Source organism: Podarcis vaucheri (assembly GCF_965113315.1).
Source record: "Podarcis vaucheri genome assembly, chromosome: 14".
Classification (NCBI taxonomy): Eukaryota; Metazoa; Chordata; class Lepidosauria; order Squamata; family Lacertidae; genus Podarcis; species Podarcis vaucheri.
The window spans coordinates 54238058-54262320 of NC_138752.1; the positions used below are offsets into that span (position 1 = coordinate 54238058).

Below are 24263 nucleotides of genomic sequence, written 5' to 3' on the forward strand. Positions count from 1 at the left end.
AGCAAAAGGTACATAGAAGGTGGAAAAGCCTCCTGCAAGACAGCCAGAAAGGAATCAGCTCTCAATGGCTGTCCATTAACTCATTCCTTCACCTCCCATTAGAAGCAGTGCACCCTGGATTCCAGGCATCGCTGAGAGGCCCATATTGCCAGGCTGGCACTGTTTGCCAAGCTTCCCTAAGGTTGCTCAGCTGCATCTCAAAATGACTATTGGCAGTTGAAGTCACTCAAGGAGGACCTATCTATAAGGGAAGGACTAAGGGACATAGGTGGAGCTGTGGGTTAAACCACAAAGCCTAGGGCTTGCCAGTCATAAGTTCGGCCGTTCGACGGGGTGAGCTCCCGTTGCTCGGTCCCAGCTCCTGCCCACCTAGCAGTTCGAAAGCATGTCAAAGTGCAAGTAGATAAATAGGTACCACTCCAGCAGGAAGGTAAACGGCATTTCTGTGCGCTGCTCTGGTTTGCCAGAAGCAGCTTAGTAGTGCTGGCCACATGACCCGGAAGCTCCCTTGGCCAATAAGGCAAGATGAGCTCCGCAACCCAAGTCATCAGGGGTCCCTTTACCTTTAAGTGGTCACACGTACAACCAACATCTGAAGGAACCAGCAAATGCTCATTTGACGACACTGGGTAGGGTTGTAGACCCCTGTTCAAGGCAGACTTGGGCAAGCAGATGGAATCCAGGAGTCTCAGAAGAGAAATCTCTGTGCTAGGGGATTAATACATATTTGCTTGTTTGCAACTAAAAAGGTTCTAGTAGTAGATAGGTAGCCGTGTTGGTCTGCCATAGTCAAAATAAAAAAAAGGTTCTGCATAAGGAGATAGTAATATTAAGAGCTTGGTTCAGTTCTAGACTTATTTTCACCGGTTCTAACTCAGTACAGTATCAGGGGTTGCAGGCTGCCATCTGAGAGCTGAATGGCTTTTTATAATTAGAAATGCTTCTAAATACTATCCTCAAGGTGCCAAACTGAAGCAGCTACTTTTCTTTGGTTTCTACCATCCTGTGCATCATGCCAGCCCCTCAGCTCAGTAGAACCTCCAGTACCAAGAGGACCATTTCAGCACAGACCAGAGCAAAGCGCCTGGGTCATATGCTCACAGGGCTTCTGGCTGCCTTGAATTGCCAGCCCAATGGTCCTTGAATGCACCTAGAAACAGCTAGAACAGAAGATCTTAGTAGATCAAAAGGCAGAGCTCACCCTGAACTGGAACCATGTTCATATACTTTATATATCTGCCCTTCAAGCCCATACAGGAAATGAAGTCAAAAGGAAAAAGGGCAGGCATTGTCCAGTTAATCCTGCCCCTGCACGTTATTAGTATTCAGCACCATAGTCTGCCTGCAGGAATGAAACTACGCCAAGAGACTTTTGCTTGAAGCTTAGAGTAAGCAGGCTGCCTCCAACTCTGCTCAGCCCTTAGGCTTCATGAGTTGTTTCTACAGCAGTGGTTCAAAGCCCAGCCTGTAAGCAGGCAGAACTTGCACCCCAGGAGCGCTTTTGAGCCACAAGGCCAGGTCTTTCCAAATGGTGTCAGGCTGCTCACCCCCAACCACAGACCCTACAGGCTACGGCCGATAGGGATTGGGATGGCCCCAGGTTTCCCATTCTTGTACTAGCTTCATGCTTGTTCCAAGTTGTAGTCAGACCGCTTTCTACCTTGGCAAGGGAAGTCTCTCGTAAGGGAAGGAAGTTCATGTATGGAAGCCTGTGGCTGACCTGGACCATGCATTACTCCAACTAGACTAGCAGCTTGGTTTGGCAACACTTCCCAGATTGGCGGCAATTGATCAGAACCGGCCCTGGGGATAAAAGCCCCCCACCCTCCCCACATTCTTTAGGGGTTCCTTCCACCTCTGCCGTTCTGTTTCTATGACCCCTCTTCTTTGCCCCAACCAAACCCAGGCTGCGCGGACCAGAGACTTGACACGAAGAGGCAAAAGTCTATCATGTGCATCTTTATTGGAACTGTTTATTTTAAAGTCAGTGTACAGTTTTCACCCCCACCGTATCCCCGTATACATACTGGCACCAAATTTGGGTAAGGGCTCCCCCAGCTCTGGGAGGGGGAAGGGGGGTACACTGTAAACCTTCACATCTAGAGATTGGGAAGAAGATAAACCTACACAGCCCGTTTCTATTTCATTATTGGTTTTTTGCATGGCCAAAAGTAAACAAAAATTGGAAGAGGACCAAGTGTTTTTTTCGTTTTAAGGCGCAAGATACAGAAAAGACACTTGTTGGATTACATTTGGGAGGGGGGAGGTTTCTAAGTACAAGCAATACTTTCCTGCAACACCAGAAAGTACTCCTGCTCCTTCAAAAGCTGGGCTGCTGCCTCCGCAGAGGCCGGTTTAACTTCCTCTCAATGCATGGTACATATTTGGAATGACTATTTAAAAAAAAGGAAGGAAGAGGAAGAACACAAATGTACAATCAAAGTCCTCAGATGCATTGCAGAACTTTGGGGGGGGGGGATGTTCGCTCCAACACAATTATTATTTTTCTAAAAGACTGTTGCCGTCAACTTTTCATCGTTCCAGTTTTATATCCTGAGTCAAGCGCCAAAACAAAGAAAGCCATGCCAATCTCAACTCTCACTTTTTTTAAACGCACAGTAATGGGGTTTTTTGTCAAAAAAGGGGGGTAATTGTTATCATGGTAACTAAGTCCTGTTTTAGAAGCATTTGCGGTGGACGATGGAGGGCCCAGATTCGTCGTACTCCTGCTTGCTGATCCACATCTGCTGGAAGGTCGACAGGGAGGCAAGGATGGAACCGCCAATCCAGACAGAGTATTTGCGCTCTGGTGGAGCAATGATCTGTTGGGAGAAAGCGTTGCAGAACTTGTTAAGACTCCACAGGCAGGGGGTGAAAAGGTTTCAGCCATGAAAAAGGCTACAGAAGCTCACCTGAGTGCTCAGGTGTTGCCCATTCACAGAATCTAACAATGACTATACCCTGGTATAAAACAAGCAGTCGTTGAACTAAAACTCCCAACCCCTGGCCATTCTTCCCAACCCCTGCCGGAGATCATGGCAGCTCTTTGTAGAGTTGGTAGGATTCCTTCGCAGGCCCCAAATCCCAAGGATGTGATTTATGCACACAGCTTCATGACAAGGAGATGGGCCAAAGGACGGCTGCAAAGGACGCTTTTAAACCAGAGTCCTCCAGGCGGCAGAGTTAGCTACAGAAGGACCTGCTTAAAAGCAATGCCAAGTCTCCTGTAGCTCCACTGGCTGAAGAGTGTCAGCTGAAAACAGAAAGCTCACCTTGATTTTCATTGTGCTGGGTGCCAGGGCTGTGATCTCCTTCTGCATTCTGTCAGCGATGCCTGGGTACATGGTGGTGCCGCCAGACAGGACGGTGTTGGCATACAGGTCTTTACGGATGTCCACGTCGCACTTCATGATGGAGTTGAAGGTGGTTTCGTGGATGCCGCAGGATTCCATACCTGCCGGAAGGTAAAAAAAAACTTTTAATGCCTCAGACCCAGGACAAAGTTCCCCCAACCACACAACCGAAACCTTGATTTTACCCACAGCCTCCAGATACTGCTAGACTACAACCCCCAATTTCTGCCAAGGCTATGATTTGAGGGAACAGCTTTGCAAAAAAAAAGATTACCCAGGAAAGAGGGCTGGAAGAGGGCTTCTGGGCATCTGAACCTCTCGTTGCCGATGGTGATCACTTGGCCGTCAGGAAGCTCATAGCTCTTCTCCAGGGAGGAACTGGACGCCGCGGTCGCCATCTCCTGCTCGAAGTCCAGCGCAACGTAGCAGAGCTTCTCTTTGATGTCGCGCACGATTTCCCTCTCGGCCGTGGTGGTGAAGCTGTAGCCTCTCTCGGTCAAGATCTTCATGAGGTAGTCGGTCAAGTCGCGGCCCGCCAGGTCCAGACGGAGGATGGCGTGGGGCAGGGCGTAGCCTTCATAGATGGGCACAGTGTGGGTGACGCCGTCGCCAGAGTCCATCACAATGCCTGTCGTGCGGCCAGAGGCGTAGAGGGACAGCACAGCCTGGATGGCTACGTACATGGCTGGGGTGTTGAAAGTCTCGAACATGATCTGGAAGAGCACAGGGGAGACCGTCAAGAACCTGGAAGCCCCAGGGGCACCCAAAACTCATGCTCAACAGGTCACAGCCTGTACCACCCAGATGGCCAGCCCATGCTTAGGCAGCCATGGGCCCCCACACAATTGATGCAACCAGCTTGCATAGTGGCAAACTCTTGCCCGTGCCGCCCCGGTTTCACAACACAGGAAATGTTACAGACGTCACTCAAAAACAAAGTCAAAAGGGTTAGTGGAAAAGAGCAGCGGCTTTTAAGTGGTGCGAGCAAGTCGGGAGGAGAAAAGAAAAGCCAATTCAGGAGAGATAAAAACCTTTCAAGATCCAGCAAGAGAAATTCAGACCAGGAAAGGAAACCCCTGCAGAGATGGGCAAAAGAGGAGAAAGATGAGCAAAAAGAAAATGGGAATGTTGACAGGTAGCCTTCTTGCACGTTGGCAGGGGAGGGGGAAGAAAGGTGTGCAGAAGCAGGGCTCTGCCGGCACGTACCTGTGTCATCTTTTCTCTGTTGGCTTTGGGGTTCAGGGGAGCTTCTGTCAGCAACACAGGATGCTCTTCTGGGGCGACTCTCAGCTCATTGTAGAAGGTGTGGTGCCAGATCTTCTCCATGTCATCCCAGTTGGTGACAATGCCGTGTTCAATGGGGTACTTCAAGGTCAGGATGCCTCTTTTACTCTGTGCCTCGTCACCAACATAGCTGTCCTTCTGGCCCATGCCAACCATCACACCCTGGGAGGAGAGACAAGAGGTATCAGAACACAAGCAGGCACCAGAGCCAGCCCTTAGCAGAAGCCCAGCACCGGGCACAAAAAGCAGCAGGCGGGGCTTGTCTTAAATTCCTGGTGCTCAAGAAGACTCGATTGTGAAGGAGCCCAGGGTGGGGGGCCATTTCCACACCTGGGGCAGCCCCTTCATCATTGCCTCTTTTCTGTATAAAGGCTTTGGAAAGCCCCAAGGGAGGAAGGGACTTTTAAATTTCACTTGCTGGCACAGAGGAGAAAAACTCCCAGCTAAAAGTGCTTGCCCATCTAGAGAGCCGTCCACTGCTGAAATTTATTTCGAGGCTACTTATTCCAAGCTTTTTCAAAAAGGGGCAGAGATCATTGTGAGGAAGGGCCCCGGTTTGCTTTTGTACACACTTGGCCCCTGGGTTCAACCCCTTCTGGTACTTCCAGCTGCAAGGCTGGGGGGGGGGGGGAGAGAGAGAAATTAGAAGATGACTTGGATCGAAGTGGACCTGGTGTTGGTAGTGAAAGGGCACTTAAAACTATCAGTGTCAGGCACAAGTTGGCAGCAGCAGCATCCGATTTAGAGACCTACCAACTATACTTTGTTAGAGACCTGCAATGCGTTTAAACTCACTTTTGAGCCTAGGAGGCCCTGGCAAGCGACATACCTGGTGTCTGGGGCGACCAACGATGGAGGGGAACACTGCGCGAGGGGCGTCGTCCCCGGCAAAACCGGCTTTGCACATTCCGGAGCCGTTGTCAACCACGAGGGCAGCGATATCATCATCCATGGCGATCTTTAAGAGGAGGAAACAAAAAGGAAGAGTTGGCAATGAGGCAGCTGGATCCGAGGACCGTCTCTTCCGCAGGGTACTGGTTTCGCACTCGGCGCCACCTGCCGCTAAGCGCAACCACCCCACCCACTTCTTCTGGGGATTTAATGGCGCAGGCAGGCCCCCGCCCACCCCAACTTCCTCCCCAGCTTCCTGTTTTGTCATCGTGCGGCGCTTGCCGCCCGCCGCCGCCAGGGGGCCCCCGCCTCCTCTGTGCAGATTTGGGACAAAGGAAGTCCTCTGCTCCCCGTCTCGCATTATTACCATAAAAGGCAATGGTTGGGAGAAAGGCGAGCTGTGCAGCCAGATTTCGGAGGGCTGGATGGGGAGGGAGGCCACGCCTTCCCCCCACCCTCTCCGGAGAGGAGCATATGTCTGAGGGCCACTCCCAGGAGTGGCGCAGGCAACTCATCTCAACACCCCTTTCAGGCAAGATAAGACCTTAACGGTCGTGCCCTGAAACTAGGGCAAGTTACACCCTATAGGTTATTTTTCAAAAAGCACAAGGGCTCTCGCGTCCGCACCCAGCGCGCCAACCTGTTTGTCCTGCTAGTCTCGCAAGCCAAGATGCGGGCTTAAAAGCGAGGAAGGAGCAAGAATATTCCTCCCAATGATTTTTAAGAGAAGGGGGGGGGCACCGTCTGCCTCGCCTTCCTGCAAGGGGAGGCTGGCATGGCCAGGGCCCTTTGTCCCCGGCCGAAGATTAAGATGCTATTTCTGGGCTCGGAGGGAAGGATGACTCTCCCGGGCATTAACTCCCAAGAGCAAATTCTGCTTCCCCACCTGCAAAAAAGGAGCAGCATCTCAACTCCCCGTTTGTTTCGGAGCAAGCCACAAATAATTCAGCAGTGCTTTAAAAAATTGGGAATTTCCACCCAGGAGCTGCGTGTCCTGTACCCCTTCCCCACTTGGCCGTAGCAGGACCCCACCCCTCTCCAGAGCAGCCGGCCGCTGAAGTCTTTCATTATAAAGATAAATCACAATGGAAGGTTCTCAATGAGGACTAGCGCCATGCCACTCGGCGCCAGGAAGCTTAGAAGAAAAAGGCCAAAGAGCTGAAAGAAGAGAGGGGGGACTTTTTGGTACTTGAGCAAAGAAGTAAATGTTCTTTATGGGGGGGCAGCCAGTGTCCCCCCTACCTAAAGAAATAACACACAGACTATAACAGAAATAACACACTTCCTGCTCCTCCTTCCCCCACCGAAGGATCTAGAGCTGCTCCAAGGAGACAAAAGAGCGCCCATCACCCACCTGGGTGGGGCAGCCCCTCCGTGAATGATTGATCGGCTCCCCCTCCCCCAAAGGCGCCTCCCCCCCCCATGTGTTCCACCAATACAATAGACATGCCGGCTCCCCCACCGGAAACAACCCCCTCCTCCTCGAGGCACACCCTGGCACGTTTGGGTGCTGCCCCCCTCCCTCCTAGGCGGAGGGGGGCTCAGGAGAAAAGGTGGGGGAGCAGCTCTCCAACAACCCCCCTCCCTCAAAGCCAACTGGCTGCCAGCATGGCCAAGCTTAGCCATGCAAGTCAAGCCCACCATCTTTGCACTTTGCAATAAATCCCCCTTTTTTGGGGGGGCGGGGGAGAAAAAGGCCCCACGAAAAACCGACCACCAGCCCGGAAACGGAGCCTACCAGGCCCGGGAATGCCTAGGAAGAGTCGCCCAGCTCTGACCGGGTCTCCCCGGGCCAGGCCGTTGGCTGGCGCAAGGCGAGACTCGCGTCAACGCGTTCCCACGAACAGGAAAACCCCCGCGCAAACCCAGCTGCCTTCTTTTAGCTCCGGGGAGGGGAGATCCTTCTCTCTCCGTTAACAAAAGCTGGGCAAAAGGCCTCCCGTTTCTCGGCACCCCCCCCCCGAGCGCTTTACTCCGGAGTTGTAAATCCCGGGCGCGCCGCGGCTTAGGCGCGCAGCCCATTGCGCAGCCCGGAACGCCGAGTCCAAAGGCGCCGGCGCAAAGGGGGCGCGCGATCCTACCAGAAAACCTGCAACCCCCCAACACACGAACCCATCCCGAACTCCGTGCAAAGGGAACCTCGCGGCTTCTCCGCGGAAGGCGGACGCACATGCCATTCATCCAAGCCCTTTGCAACCACCGCGCGCCCCCTCCTCGAGATGCAGCCCGGCTCCCCTTTTACAGAGCGAGCCTCCCATCTCCGAGAATCCAGACCCCCCCCCCAAAAAAGGGCTTCCTTCCCAAGAAAAGCAACCAAAACCCGGCGCGCGCCTTTCTTAGGCGAGCCCCCAACAACGCGCAACTTTACGCAACCGAGGGCCAAAGCCCCCCGAAGCCCACCACGAAGCGTTTTAACCCATGCACGCTCACTTACTCTTTGCAAATGCCAAGATCCCACCCCACCCCCTTGCTTCTTCGGATTCCATTTTTTGCAAATGCAAAAAATTAGAATAAAATAAACCAGAGGCGCTTACCTTTTTGTTAGTGGCAAGGCTGCTTGCTGGAGAACAGGGGGGCAGGTGGCTTTTTCCAAAGGAGCGGCGGGGGCGGCGAAAAGGGGAGCTTGGCGGCAGAGCACCCGGCGCGCAACAGAGATCCGCACGGCAGAGAGAGCGCTTAAGGGCTGCCCGGCCGGCGCCGCCTCGCCGGGTTTTATACGGGCATCGCGGCGGCGCTCTCGCCATAAAAGGCAACTTTCGGAGCGGGCGCCTCGGATTGGCTGCGCCGCCCTCACTCACTCACGAGGCTCCTCGGTGCACATTGCAGCAATTCTCTCTCTCTCTCTCTTGCAAAGCGAGGGGGGGGGAATGCAAGCCGGGGAGGGGGCAGAGATGCGCGGCTTCTGCCCGGGCCGCTTGCACGCCTGCTTCCCTCGCGAAGGGGGCCCCCCCGCAGCATTGCACCGCCGAGCCTCCCTTTGCAAGCGCGCCGTTTGGTGCATCGGGTCTTGCAAAGGGATGGCGGCGCGGAGAGGCCTCTGGCTTTGGAAAGAACCAGCGACGCGCGTGCACAGCCTTTGCCGGGTCTGCCGGCCTCCCCAGCTCCCGCCTCCGTCCCCCCAAAGGGACGCGCTGGTTATTGGGGACCCCAGCTTGGCACTTGGGGGGGGGTACAGGGAGGTTGCAGAACCTGAACCGGGGACCCTGTGCGCCTCCTTTGGAAGCAAAGCCTGCGTGGCTGAGTCTTTGTATTGGTTGCCTTAATCGATCCCACGTTTTTCTCTCCCAAGGGGCTCAAGGTGGCAGGCGGGGTTCATCTCCCCCTGCTAATCCATCCCCACAACAGCCCTGCGAGGTAGACTAGGTCGGGAGCTTGATGGCTGAGCGGCATTTGAACTCGGGTCTCTCCCAGGTCCTAGGCTTCATTTATTCTCCACAACAACCGGGCCGGGTAGGTTAGGTTAGGTCGAGAGGCATGCCTGCCCTGGCTACCAGCTTCAGGACCCAGTGGGGGATTTGAACTCGGGTCTCTCTCGGGCCCTAGTTTGGCACTCTGACCTCTGCACTGTTGAACAAGACCAGATTTTGTTTACTCCAACACCCCCCTGCCTCTCGCATATTCACATACACACAGAATAGGATTGACTTCCCAGTTCAAAACCATCAAACTGACCCGCAAACCACTCAGAGATCAGGCCAATGGGTCAAAACTTTGCAAGGAAGGCCATGAGCCTCACTGGACCCACAGCAGGGTCAGTGTGTCGTCCCCCCCACACCCACATTTAAGGACGGTGCAAGAAGTACTGTGTCCTATGCATGCTGGGGCAGAAGCAACTTCTGCTAAATTTAATGGAAACCACGCACACCGGCTAGTTGTAGGCGGGGGTCACCTTAAAGACGCTCCTTTGGACTGTACAGGGGCACCTGGATCCCCTGCCCAAATCTCCACGCAGCACAAAGTTAACCTACGGAACTGGCTGCCACAAGATGTAGGGATGAAAGAGGCTGGGAGGGCAATGCTGTTGGTGGCTACCAGCTACGATGACGGCCTTGCTGTGCCCGGCTTCTGAATGCCAGGGTCTGGGAAGCGCAGGAGGGGAGAAGACGCCAGTCCTGCATGTGGGCTCCTTCAGCCCCTGTGAGAACAGGATGTGGACAGGATCCAGCCACTGGCCTGATCCAACAGGCTCCTCTCTTAGGTGGTTACGACCCTCCTTCGCCCTGGCCTGCCCAGGATGTGAACTCTCATAATATTATGATCTCTCTTCCCTGCATGAAGGGCTCTGTGCATGGCATGGGCCGGCTAAAGAAAGGGAAGTTTCTTCCATCCCATTCTGTCGCTGGTCCCGCCCACCTCTGGCATGAGGCCAAAGGCTGCTCGTGAGTAGGGGGCCAGTTTCACTTCTCCCAGTTTCCGGATTTTCCAATCTTAAAATTCAGTTCTCAACATTTTTGAAGCAGCATGTGGGTATTATTTTTTTAACATCCTCGTGAAGATTCGTCAGCACCTTCTGCACCTAATAAACACATTTCTGCATGCAGTTTTGACAAAGGCCCACATTTCTGCAAGCAGGTTTCCGTAATACAATGCGGTTTGGTATATTACTTTCGCCGTTGCGTGGATATATTTCATGCGCATTCCCCCCGACATACACAATTTTGCATTGCAAAATCCAAAATCTCAAAGGGTGACTGTATCTTGGTTCTTGTTTGGGAATGTGTGGATTTGATGCATTTGGCTATAAACAGGAACTGAATCTACCCCATCCCTACTCGAGAAACTAGGTTCGAGATAGATGGTCCTTTGGGTTCACCTACGCAGGGCTTTTCCTAGATTCCAAAGCGAGACTGCATGCCCTCAGCTAGGGGACATACCCTACAAAGCCTAAAATGAGTGAATTCTGAGAATATTTTCCAGTATGTTTTCCCTTCTCCCATTCAGAGTTGCTTAGATGTGCCAAACTCAGCTGGTCATAGGATTTGGGGCTCATGGTCTGGGGTTTGCAGACACCTGTGGGAAACCTGCAAGCAGGATCCTGCCTGCCTCCTGCGACTTCCAGCCCTTTTGTCTTCTGTCTCAGATGTTGGAGGAAGAATAATAATAATAAATAATAAATTTTATTTATACCCCAGCCAAGACCGGGCTCAGGGCGGCTAAAACCAAGTATAACAACAATGGATTAAAATACAACTTAAAAACAAAAATTAAAATAAAACATTAAAATGCAGCCTCATTTCAGTAGAAACACAAATCAAAAAACTTTTTGGGGATGAAAACATCAAATCTTCATCAAGGCCAACTATCCAGACTGGTCCTATGTGGGCCAGAAAAAAGCCAGGGAAGTCCCCAAATAGGAGTTCCATCACAGAAGGAGGAAGAAGGGAAGAGGGGGAGGGGATCAAGTTGATTCCAAGCCAAAGGCTAGGCGGAACAACTCTGTCTTACAGGCCCTGCGGAAAGAAATCAGATCCCGCAAGGCCCTGGTCTCATGAGACAGAGCGTTCCACCAGGTCGGGGCCAGTGCTGAAAAGGCCTTGGCTCTGGTTGAGGCTAATCTAACTTCTAAGGGCCCGGGACCTCTAGGGTGTTGCTATTTATGGACCTTAAGGTCCTCTGCGGGGCATACTGGGAGAGGCAGTTCCGTAGGTACGAGGGTCCTAGGCCGTGAAGGGCTTTAAAGGTCAAAACCAGCACCTTGAACCTGACCCAGTACTCCACTGGGTGCCAGTGCAGCTGGTAGAGCACTGGGTGAATATGCTCCCATGGCAGGGACCCCGTAAGGAGCCTCGCTGCAGCATTTTGGACCCACTGGAGTTCCTGGGACAGCTTCAAGGGCAGCCCTGCGTAGAGCGAATTACAGTAGTCAAGTCTGGAGGTGACCGTTGCGTGGATCACAGTGGATAGGTTGGGGCAGGAAATATAAGGGACCAATCCCCTTTCAAAGCCATCCAATTTGAGCATCGCTACCTCTTCTGGAAGTGAATTGCATCGTTTACACTGTGAATAAATACTTCCTTTTGTCCGTCCAACATGCAACTCCATTGGAGGCCTATAAGTTCCAGTATTATTACACAGGGAGGGGGGATATCCCAAATGCTGCAGCCTTCCTTCACAGCGGAGTTTCTAAATCTCATTGCTGATTTCTGTTGCCCTTTTCTCAACAGGGCAGTTTGGTACTTCCTGTAATACCGGGGTGCTAGAAGTAAAAGCATGCTTACAGATCAGGCGGTTTTCAGGAAGTCTTTGGCACAACCTGTTAATCCTCATCCCCTAGGGAAGTTTGGGGCCAAATTAGACTTGGCCTGACTTTCCAAGGCATCTTTGCATCAAACCTGCACATTTGTTTAAATGCAAATTGCATCAGCTCCGCTCCGATAATCAACAGGATCAGGCACCAGCGGGGGATTTCCTCCCAGTGCAAACAGCAGGTTCAGAGGAAGGATCTTTCTCAGGTAGGGGAAAGGTTACGCCCCCATCTCCATGTTTACCAAGCCTGCCCCACCCATCAGCTGATGCAATTTGCATTTAAACAAATCAGCATTAAGGTATGCTCAGTCCTGAGCCAAAATACCTGTAAATCCGCCAGCTGTTTACTTTCACCTGTATCTCTGTCCCTCCCTTCTTGTTGCTTTCCCTGGGTGGAATCTTAGATTGTAGCCTCCTTCGGGCAGAGGCTGGTTCCCCGTGCACTACACAAAACAGCAGCAGCAACATTCTCTCATTTGGGAACAAGCATTAGGTGATATCTCCCTGTCACGGCAATAATGACAGGTAGTTTTTACACAGAATGCTTTTCTACAAGGCAGATCCCAAGACATCATCCCTCCCTCAGCTCCCAAGCGCTGAGAGCTCTGCAGAAACAAGAGGGACGGCGTTTGAGAGATGCAGGCTGCTGGAAGTTCTTCTCCTAGAATGAGGGGGGTGAAAAGCAGTCAAGAGATTGACTCTCTACTCCATCACGCACCCTGACCAGGAATCTCACCTCTGCGGAGAACTCACTAGGCAGCCTTAGAGCAAGCCACTCCCTGCCAGCCTGCCACCTGCTCCCCAGCGGAGCCAGTTCAGGAGCATCCCAGATCCTAACATTTCAGGGCCCAAACCTGAGACCTGGGGGCAGGCCCTGGTGATGGATGTCAACTGGGATAGGGAAGCGCAGGAGGGAAGACCCCTGCCTCAGGGTCTATGCTATAATTTACAACACGCTGAAGTTTGGAAGTGCATGCACAGTCTTCTAAATATCATCGTCATCATCAGGTTTCCCATGCAGGAATCTCAGGTAGAGAACCCCTGGCAGGTGGCCATCTAACCTCTGCTTAAAAACCTCCCAGGAAGGAGAGTCCATCGTCTCCCGAGAGAGACCACGTCCCACTGTCTAACACCTCTCCTTTTTTTTTCTTCTTTTTTATGAAAATGATATTTATTAGAAGTTTAAAGATTACAGAAAAAAGAAAAACAATAAAAAGTTTAACAGAACATACATTGCAATACATAAAAAGAAAAACATAAAAAACAATACAACAATACAGCAAAAAGAAACAAAAACACTAAAACACACATCCAATATTCCATATCTTTACCTTTCATTTACTTGTTTCATCGACCTCCTCACACCTCCCTTTTTTGTATTCTAGTTCAATTAACTATTTCAGCAAATTCTTTCCATCTTTCTCAATTTTTCTTCTATAATTTATCTTAACGGTCTAACCTTAAATTTTTTCATTTTGGCCCATTATCAATCAGCTTTTACTTAATTCTTTATTATATTTCTGCTAAAACCATATAGCTTCATTCCAGCATCCTTCTAACATTCATTAATTTTGCAATGTTTTTGTAAATATACTTTACATTTTTTCCAATCTTCTTCCACCGACTCCATCCTAATCTTTGGTCTTAAAATAATAACATTACATTTTTCCCTATTAACAACCCATTTTTCATATTCCCTTAAAGCATTACAGCTGGAAACCACTTAATTTCTATCCAACATCATTCTAACATTCATTAGTTTTCCAATATTTCTGTAGATAGTCTTTAAATTTCTTCCAATCTTCTTCCCCCGACTCTTCTCCCTTGTCTAACACGTCTTCTTATCAGCATAAAGTTCTTCCTGATGTTGAGTCGGAATCTCCTTCCTTGTAACTTTCCATGGTGATGTCATGGACAGGGAACCAGGGAACCAGGTAGCCGGCTAAAGGTAACGGGACCCCTGACCATTAGGTCCAGTCGTGGCTGATTCTGGGGTTGCAGCACTCATCTCACTTTACTGGCCAAGGGAGCTGGCGTCCAGCTTCCGGGTCATGTGGCCAGTATGACTAAGCTGCTTCTGGCGAACCAGAGCAGCGCACGGAAACGCCGTTTACCTTCCCGCCAGAGTGGTACCTATTTATCTACTTGCACTTTGATGCGCTTTCGAACTGCTAGGTTGGCAGGAGCAGGGACCGAGCAACAGGAGCTCACCCCGTCACGGGGATTCGAACCGCCGACCTTCTGATCGGCAAGCCCTAGGCTCAGTGGTTTAACCCACAGCGCCACCCGCGTCCCAGGCAGCCGGCTAATTGAGAGCAAATGAAACTCTGGCTTGCTTCATGGCACTCTGGCAATATCTTTCCCTGGTCTCCTTCCTCTGCCACCTTGCAGGAACACACCCAGCGTCAGTCGCCTTGCCTTGGTGAAAGAGGCCCCCACCATGACACCTGTTTCGAAGGAATGCTTCCACCCCGTTTTCAAGGAAACCGCCCCAAGGGAGAGGCGCACCTGCTGTCTGCGTAAACTAGGCATAAATAGCAGTTTTTCAGGTGTCCTTGTTTGGAAAGTCATGATAAAGGATTCTGCTAATTAGGGGAGGGAGGGAGCGGCTTTGCTCTGAGCAAGAAGCCTGATATTCCTGCTGCCGCCACCCACTCCATCTCTCATACGGCCTGTCGGAAGTGGAGTTGGGCAGCGCCAGTGGCTCTGCCAGGAGTGGCAACGTCGACGACAGCAGAGCGAGCCAGGGTGGAATCCTTGCACGCAGCAGGAAAGCAGCTGTCAACACCACCTCTCAACGGCCAGCGCATTACTTGTCATGGACGAATTGCAAGGAAGAATGGCGCCCACGGAACAGCACTTCAGCCAGAGAGAGAGAAGGGCTGTGTGTGGACAACTCTGATCCTAATTCTTACTTGTAGCACCTTTTTCTGTTCCTCCAGGGTTAAGTGGCAAGGTAAGCAGCAGAGCACACAGGGTCCAGTTATGTGGGATTTTGACATTTTATTGCTGACAGCCTGGAGCTGATGGGAGATGGAGTGCGACGACAGGTCGTCCCCCCCCACACACACATGCTGCCCCCTCAAGAGTCATGCACTTCTGGGAAATGATATATAATGAGATGAAAAAGATGTTGAAATATACATTTATTAAAAAACCAGAAGCATTTTTACTTGGCATTGTAGGGGAGGATATTAATAGGCAGGATTGTAAATTGTTTTTATATGCAGCAACGGCATCAAGAATATTATTGGCACAAAAATGGAAACAAGAAGAATTACCAACAAAAGAAGAGTGGCAAATGAAATTAATGGACTATGCAGAATTAGAGAAACTGACAGGAAGGATTCGAAACCTCCGGGACCAGAGATTCTTTGAGGACTGGAGTAAATATTTGAACTATTTGAAAAGCAATTGTAATAAACAGATTACGCTAGTAGGACTGCAAGAAGTTTTGTAAGGAGAACTATGCAAAATATTGCAAGGAAGACTATGAAGAGAATGATTAGTTACGGACAATTAAAAGTAATAGAGAAATTAAGAAATGCAGATTAAGTGATAAAGAATGGAAAATCTTCAGAGGTAGTTGACGGAAGTCTAAAATATTATATAAGATAATAATGTATGTTAAATGATTGCTGGAAATGATATGTGGAAAAATTAATAAAAATGTATAAAAAAGAAGAAAGAAAGCGCTTCTTCCAGCAGTGCAGAGTTCAACTGCGGAACTCCCTGCCACAGGAGGGTGGGGTGGCCAATCAGATGGCTTTAAAAGAGGGCTAGACAAATCCACGGAGGAGGGGAGGGGGCTATCAATGGCTGCTAGCCAGGATGGTTGTGGCCTGACTCTGCAGCTGGAGCTAGCAATGTTTCTGAATCCCAGGTGCTGGAAACTTCAGGTGCAGAGACGGAAGTTGTGCTTGGCTCCACTCGCTGGTTTCCCGTGGTTTTAGCTGTTCTTATTTCTATTTGTAGGGACGCGGGTGGCGCTGTGGGTAAAACCTCAGTGTCTACGACTTGCCGATCGCAAGGTCGGCGGTTCGAATCCCCGCGGCAGGGTGAGCTCCCATCGTTCGGTCCCAGCTCCTGCCCACCTAGCAGTTCGAAAGCACCCCCGGGTGCAAGTAGATAAATAGGTACCGCTCCAGCGGGAAGGTAAACGGTGTTCCGTGTGCGGCGCTGGTGCTGGCTCGCCAGAGCAGCTTCGTCACACTGGCCACGTGACCCGGAAGTGTCTTCGGACGGCGCCGGCTCCCGGCCTCTTGAGCGAGATGAGCGTGCAACCCTAGAGTCGGACACGACTGGCCCGTACGGGCAGGGGTACCTTTACCTTTTTATTTCTATTTCTAAGCTGCCTTGAGTTTCTGTTGAGGAAAAGCTTGGAAATGAATGAATGAATGAATGAATGAATAGCATCTATTTGGCCATGGTGAGAACAGGGGCCTTTGGCCTGATCCTGCCGGCTTTTCTTATGTTCTTAAGGGTCCTCATTGTTCCTTATAAGCCAAGGCAGGCATAGTTTGCAAAAGAAAAAAAGTTGCATAATCTGTTTCTTATAAGCTTGTATCCTGCAAGGTGCAGTGTGAATAATATTAGTTTAAAAATAAGTACTGGTATATGGAGGGCTACATGTTCCACACCCTATGGCAGGTTCTTGCAGAGCATTGGGAATATATTGTATGCACACGGCTCTCGAGAAAGAAATCCCATGGATTTTTAAAGTCCTAAGAATACAGCGCTCTCGCCACCTTTGAAACGGCAAAGCTTGGTGCTACTTCCTGCGAACAGATGTTTGGATTACCGCGCAGGGAAGCTGGATGGAATCAGGTTGTGGAAAACCTCTTAACGCCCCCCCCCCCGCAAAGACACTGTTTATTGCTTATCCACAACAACAGCGGCAAGAGAATTGTTGGCCCAGAGATGGAAGCAAGAAGAAATACCGACGAAAGAAGAATGGCAGACAAAATTAATGGACTACGCAGAATTGGACAAAATGACAGGAAGGATTCGAAACCTGCAGGACCAGAGATTCACAGAAGATTGGAAGAAATATACGAATTATATGAAGAGCAACTGTAATCAGCAAATTACGCTAGTGGGACTACAAGAAGTTTTGTAAGGAGGAATATATGAAATATTGCAAAGAAGAGAGATATTAGTTATGATATTTAAATGTAACAGTGAAAGTAAGAAATGTAAATTAAGTGGGAAAGATTGGAAAATTTTCAGATGTGATTGATGGAAGTCAAAAAAAATTGTATAAGATGTAAAAGTATGTTTAGTAATTTTTGAAAATGATATGTTAAAAAACGATTTATTTTTTTAAAAGAAACTGTTTATTGCGGCACCTCAAGGTGCCCCAACTTACCTTTTGGCTCCCATCATGCATTTGTGGCGAGACCATAGGATTGTAGAGATGAAAGGTGGCTTAGCCTGGCAATACCCAGTATGAATCTCACCTGAGGAATGAAGCCACAGGGCGGGGGCTCGGCCTTCCATTCCTGCCACAGTGTGTGTGTGGGGGGGGAGTTAATAATACAGACTACCATTTAGGGTGGAAGGATTACTCGAGAGAATCTCTGTGAATTACCTTGGGCACCTCGTTGTTGTTTAGTCGTTTAGTCGTGTCCGCCTCTTTGTGACCCCATGGACCAGAGCACACCAGGCACTCCTGTCTTCCACTGCCTCCCGCAGTTTGGTCAAACTCATGCTGGTAGCTTCGAGAACACTGTCCAGCCATCTCGTCCTCCGTCGTCCCCTTCTCCTTGTGCCCTCCATCTTTCCCAACATAAGGGTCTTTTCCAGGGAGTCTTCTCTTCTCATGAGGTGGCCAAAGTCTTGGAGCCTCAGCTTCAGGATGTGTCCTTCCAGTGAGCACTCAGGGCTGATTTCCTTCAGAATGGAGAGGTTTGATCTTCTTGCAGTCCGTGGGACTCTCAAGAGTCTCCTCCACCACCATAATTGAAAAGCATCAATTCTTCGGCGATCAGCCTTCTTGATGGTCCAGCTCTCACTTCCATTTGGGCACCTCAGAAGGCGTTAAATAAACGCAGCGCCATTTTCATTGCAATCGTATTTTTTGCATCCTCTCTCCCAACCCCACCCCTCCAATAATCTAAGGCGAAACCTCCCTTGAATCCGCAGCTTCAGTTTAATAAGGTCTGAAAGATATTTGTCCAAAGTCCAAAAGATAATTGGGGAATAAAATAAACCTCTGCGGCTAGACATCAAGATCTGGGAGCTGACCAAAGCGAGTGTTGGTGCGCCACCACTGACCTCTAGCACTATTTGGGATGCTTAGTTTATGCCTCACCCCCCCCCCCACTCACCGATAAGATCTCAGCAGAAAAATTAAACAATACCAGTTACTGTATGGGACTAGTTGCCTGCTCCATTAACCATTAACCTTTCGTGTCCTACTGTTTACCCGTGATGCATCTGCCTCTATTATCACAGCCAAAGTAGTGCGCATCCCTTCGCGATCAGATAAGGGTGGCTTTATAAATAAGCACTGTTTCTATTGGGGTGGAAGCCATCCTTAATCCTGGCAGGTTTGATAGTTGGTTTCCAGAAACTCCAGTGCAGAGTTGGTGTGCGTTGTTATTTATCAGTTTATTATTGATTGATTGATCCCATTCATATTCTTGCCGCTGTTGTTGCTTATAAGAACAATTTAACATCTTGCCTATTAATGTCTTGGCCTATAATACCAAGTAAAAATGCTTCTGGTTTTTTAAAGAATTTATATTTCAAGATCTTGTTCATCTCATTATATATCATTTCCCAGAAGTTCTTTACTTTCTTACATTCCCACCACGTATAATAAAATGTTCCTCCTTTTTCTTTACATTTCCAATATTTATTATTTGTTCTTATACATTTTAGCTAATTTCACTGGTATAATATACCATCTAGACATCATTTTCATCATATTCTCTTTCAAAGCATTACAGGCTGTAAATTTTATCCTTCCATTCCACAACCTTTACAATTATTTAAGCTGGATATTATATCCAAAGTCTTTTGCCCAGCGTTGAAACTTCAGTCTAAACCCTGTGAGTGGGCAAGCCTATATAGGAATGTACATCATTTGTACATTCCACGCAGCCAGTTCCCCGGCTGATGCATAGCGAAGGTTGCGCCTCTCGATTCCTGATGGCACTTCCTCAACCCTCACATAACCCCCACCCCTGCCGCCTTACGAAAGGCTCTCAAAAGCCCTTCCCTTGTTCCACTTCAACCGGAGGGCAGATTGCTGCCGTCAGCAGCTCCCTGGCCGAGCCGAGAGCAGAGGAAACGGCATAAACGGACAAGAAGGAAAAGAATGGTAGGAATCAGCTCCCATCAGTCCTGACCGTTGTCCATGCCGGCTGGGACTACAGTGGTACCTCGGATTACATACGCTTCAGGTTACAGACGCTTCAGGTTACAGACTCCACTAACCCAGAAATAGTGCTTCAGGTTAAGAACTTTGCTTCAGGATGAGAACAGAAATTGTGCGGCAGCGGCACAGCGGCAGCAGGAGGCCCCATTAGCTAAAGTGGTGCTTCAGGTTAAGAACAGTTTCAGGTTAAGAAGAGACCTCCGGAACGAATTAAGTTCTTAACCTGAGGTACCACTGTATTGGGATATATAGTTTGGATCAGTGGTTCCCAAACTTTTTGGGGTCTCCTCGATTCCACAAACTCATCCCCTCTACCCTATAAAAAGCATGATCCAGAATAGCGGTTTGCACGACCCACTAAGGAAGATAGTGACACAACAGAATTCAGAATAGTAACGCTTAATTGCACATGCATTCCAAATCCAATTAAAACTCTGTCGTTTAATTAATTAGACAGAATGCATGAACCTGATCCCGTGAGGCCAGCTTCTCAATGCCTGAGAGTCATTTCCAATTCCCGCTCTCCTCCTTGACATCCTCTTGCCTCTTGGTCCTCCCCTGGGTAATCCACACACACCCGGGAGGGGGGGTACTAGCCACTTTGGGAACCCGTGGCCTAGAGGGTACCAGGTTGGGCAAGGCAGGTGCAAATCAATGCAGGGAAAACCCAGTGCATCGGGAGGTCTTAAATCACCCTTGTAAATAAGGCCATGGAAGTTACTAGGCTGCAAAAAAAGGGGGGGTGGGGAAAAGAAGGGGAAGGAGATTTCAGCCCCTCCTGCGGTTCCCTTTTCCTTGTATGCTGGGTTGGGGGGGGGGAGGGTAGCAGAGAAATTTCCATGTTTCCTTCTACATTGCAGTGGGGAATCCTTAAATACAAGCCTGTCCTAAATAAGCCTTTCTTCAGATTTAGTGCTCCTTCTGAATCAGGCTTGAAGGCAAATGGTCTCTCTGGCACCCCCAAACAGTTTACTTAGAGATTATTTAAGGGTGTAATATCTCTGCCCTCTGGGTAGCCAGCCAACCCTCTTGGCATCTCTGACTCAGAACTAGTGAAGGCGGTGAAGGTCCTATATGAGTGTTTGGAGGTGGTTGGAGGATGGATGGCGGCTAACAGATTGAGGTTGAATCCTGACAAGTCAGAAGTACTGTTTTTGGGGGACAGGAGGTGGGCAGGTGTGGGGGACTCCCTGGTCCTGAATGGGGCGACTGTGCCCCTGAAGGACCAGGTGCGCAGCCTGGGAGTCATTCTGGACTCACAGCTGTCCATGGAGGTGCAGGTCATGTCTGTGTCCAGGGCAGCTGTTTACCAGCTCCACCTGGTACGCAGGAGGAGACCCTCCCTGCCTGCAGACTGTCTCGCCAGAGTGGTGCATGCTCTAGTTATCTCCCGCTTGGACTACTGCAATGCACTCTACGTGGGGCTACCTTTGAAGGTGACCCGGAAACTACAACTAATCCAGAATGTGGCAGCCAGACCGGTGACTGGGAGCAGCCGCTGAGACCACATAACACCGGTCTTGAAAGACCTACATTGGCTCCCAGTATGTTTCTGAGCACAATTCAAAGTGTTGGTGCTGACCTTGAAAGCCCTAAATGGCCTCTGCCCAGTATACCTGAAGAAGCGTCTCCACCCCCATCGTTCTACCTGGACACTGAGGTCCAGCTCCGAGGGCCTTCTGGCGGTTCCCTCACTGCGAGAAGCCAAGTTACAGGGAACCAGGAAGAGGGCCTTCTCAGTGGTGGCGCCCACCCTGTGGATCGCCCTCCCACCTGATGTCAAGGAAATAAACAACTATCTGACCTTTAGAAGACATCTGAAGGCAGCCCTGTTTAGGGAAGTTTTTAATGACTGATGTTTTAATGTATTTTTAATCTTTTGTTGGAAGCCACCCAGAGTGGCTGATGAAACCCAGACAGATGGGCGGGGTAGAAATCATAACAAATTATCATCATCATCATCAAACTAATTATTCAGGTCTTGATCCTCTTGGAGCCGAAATGGCCCGGTCCATGCACAAGGAGCAGGTTCAAGGGAACTTATGGGGTTTTCAGAAGTGCATTTGCTGATTTAATATAGAGCTTTTTATTCTTAGTCTCCTTGTGCCTCCGATGGCTTCAGTTATAGGCTTGTGATTCTGTCTATCTTGAGTCACATGGGCCTCTCGCTCTCTCACTTCTGGCGACACCTATCTGTATCTTATCTCAAACACCCAGATAACCAGCTTCATCCTTTATTTGATGAAATCTGTGCCACGCTGACGGGATGCCTTCCTCCTCTTGCTGTGTACAAAGGGCCCCTGTGCTCTTGCACAACAACAATCTTGCGCTAACTCTTGTAAACCTCTTTGAGATTCCACTCTTTAAACAGATGCTTATTGCCCAAAGATGGAAGGAGGACAATTGACCTACAAAAGAAGAATGGCTGATAAAGACAATGGACTAAGCCGAATTGGCGAAAATGACTGGGAAAATCAGGGATCGAGAGGACAATGGAATTAATAAAGAATGGGGGAATTTTATAAGTTACTTGAAAAAGCATTGCAAACGACTGAAAACATTGACAGGGTTTTAGAAGCACTTGCAGTGAAGCGAGAGTTATGATAAATATTGAGATTTAAGAAAATATGGGGAAATGATAGGATGCAGTTTGAAAATAATATCTGGGGAAACCACGGAGGGGTGGAAGGATGTGCGAGGATTCTGAGAATCCTACTTGTAAAATGATTTGTGTACGATGACAAACGTCAAAAGTGAAAATGAATAAAACTTTTAAAAAGCAAAAATGCAAACGCCGAGGATCCTACTTGTAAAATGATTAAGATTTGTGTACAGTGATAAACATCAAAAGTGAAAATGAATAAAACTTTATAGAAAGCAAGAGAGAGAGAGAGATTCATTTCTTTAAAAATATAAAGCAGGATAGAAAAGCAGAGAATGATAACACTGAGAGCAATATCTTCTTATGAATGTGATATTGCAGGCCTGGCCTCGTCTAGTTTACATGTGTCTTGTCTCTTGAAGTTCTGCTTTGTTTTTTGGGCTAGAGGGATAAAATTTCATAAAAGCATTTAAAAAACAAAAACTGAAATCATGATTACTGTTCGTTGGAGAGGCTGCCTGAGTATCCCAGAGCAAAGTGTAGCTGTCTCCTTACACGCCGCAACAATTTGTTGCAGACCCCACTTGTAGTCCCAGGTCGCAGAGAGCCTGTTCCTTGACTTGTTTGCATGGCGTTTACAAGGAGGTTATATGATGCCCACTCTTTACTGAGGGGTCAACTGTGATTTACTCAGAGTAGACCCAATGAAATTAAAAGGGTGCCTAAGTTAGGTCCATTAATTTCAGCAGATCTGTGCTGTGTGAAGCTAAGTTGAATACCACCATTTGTCTTTGGTTTTGGGGAGGTTGTATTACATCACGTCAAGCAATTTGTTGGTTGGGTTTTCTGTTTTGGTTTTTTGAAATATTTCGTTTCGCTTCATTTCTAATGCATGTAAAAGAGAGAGACCACTTATAACAATAGATGAAAACAAAAAGATGAGAAACAGAAGGAAAAATTGGCACGTAGAATACAGTTGCACATGAGTTGAAAGAACCAAGTCATGAAAGAAAAAGGTGAGAATAAATGTTGTCTTCACATAAAGAAAATTCGCATTAAATCTGATTAAGAACAGTTCCAGATTTGCCAGACTTGTGACCTGAATTGTATTGAAAATGTTGGTTCCACTGCTTATGTAATAAAGGAATGCCAAATGATATTAAAAGTTTCTGGAGGTTTTAGTCCTTTTCAAACTCCCCATGTTTTTCATAATTGTATCCATTGTAGCTATATTTGCCAGTGAGTAGTACAAAATAGGTGGCGCTGTGGATTAAACCACAGAGCCTAGGACTTGCTGATCAGAAGGTCAGCGGTTCGAATCCCCGCGATGAGGTGAGCTCCCATTGTTCGGTCCTTGCTCCTGCCAACCTAGCAGTTCGAAAGCACATGAAAGTGCAAGTAGATAAATAGGTACCGCTCTGGCGGGAAGGTAAACGGCATTTCTTTATGCTGCTGGCCAGGGACGCGGACTTATAAAAAATATTGGGGGGGCCCGGGAAAGCTCGTGAAATGTAAATAAGCTCATGAATATGCAAATAAGCTCATGAATATGCAAATAAAGTGGCGCCGCCCCCTCGTGAGCGAATAGGGGAGAGCGTGCTGCTGCCTATTAATCAGCTCCGGAACAGCTGATATGCGGGAAACCTGGGGCTAGAGGCAGAAGCCCCCGCCCCCGGGGATTCCCCTGTTCTCGCGGGGGACAGCCGGGGCTCTCCAGCTAGGGCGCGCGGCTGGCTGGCTGGCTGGCTGGGGAGGGAGCAGGTGGGGAGGAGGCGGGGGACGGCGGCAAGGGCGCCCGAGATTATTGGGGGGGCTGAGCCCCCCCAAAATTTTTTTTGAGGGGGCTCAAGCCCCCTCAAGCCCCATGGAGTCGGCGCCTATGCTGCTGGCCACATGACCTGGAAGCTGTACGCCGGCTCCCTCGGCCAATGAAGCGAGATGAGCGCCGCAACCCCAGAGTCAGTCACGACTGGACCTAATGGCCTAATGGTCAGGGGTCCCTTTACCTTTACCTAGTACAAGGAGTCCAGATTTTGGGCTGTTTCCCACTGAGTTTGCAATGACCCTCCAGGCTGCCAGTCATACACAAGACCAATTCTTTTGACACTATATCCACACTGACATCATCGAATTGATTTTTGGGACAGCGGCCGACACCTGCTTTAGCAACATTTACCATTTCTAGCAGGACCAAAATCCCCAGAGCCTGACAGCGACACGCAGCGAGCCTTTTCCGCACCAACTTTTATTGTTGAGAAAGAAGTTCGAAAGTCGAAATGGCACAACCTGCAGATTGCACGGCCTGTTAAAAGCACATTGCGCAGTGAAAATTTCGCCTGCGATTGAACCCGAATTGCAGAATAGCCACAGGGTTGCAGAGACATCATCTTGGGCGACGAAGGTCCCAAAAGGGAACTCTCAGCATCACCATCAGTTTCTGAGAGGGGGAACCCAAGGGGTGGGGTGCGCTGGGGGCCTGATGCACATTCCAGGCAAGGCCACT

At 49.3% G+C, this 24263-nt stretch overlaps 1 protein-coding gene and 1 long non-coding RNA gene across 2 annotated transcripts in view; one reads left to right on the plus strand and one right to left on the minus strand.

Annotated features, from left to right (window-relative positions):
- Nucleotides 1–24263, plus strand: part of LOC309519153 — a 130582-nt gene that overhangs the window by 77122 nt on the left and 29197 nt on the right. The window lies entirely within an intron of this gene.
- ACTB (actin beta) lies at nt 1945–8224 on the minus strand. The gene is made up of 6 exons (XM_082199811.1): nt 8063–8224; nt 5467–5595; nt 4560–4799; nt 3628–4066; nt 3273–3454; nt 1945–2822 (listed from the first exon to the last, which is right to left on the minus strand). The coding sequence occupies exons 2-6, from the start codon at nt 5587–5589 to the stop codon at nt 2679–2681; spliced, it is 1128 nt and encodes a 375-aa protein (XP_082055937.1). The 5' UTR covers nt 5590–5595; nt 8063–8224; the 3' UTR covers nt 1945–2678.

Excerpts from the sequence above, each read along its gene's own strand:
- ACTB (XM_082199811.1), bottom strand. The coding sequence starts at position 5,589 with ATGGATGATGATATCGCTGCCCTCGTGGTTGACAACGGCTCCGGAATG. Across the intron at positions 3,455-3,627 it reads CTTCCAGCCCTCTTTCCTGG|GTATGGAATCCTGCGGCATC; the intron begins GTAATCTTTTTT and ends ACCTTCCGGCAG. Across the intron at positions 2,823-3,272 it reads CCAGCACAATGAAAATCAAG|ATCATTGCTCCACCAGAGCG; the intron begins GTGAGCTTTCTG and ends TTCTCCCAACAG.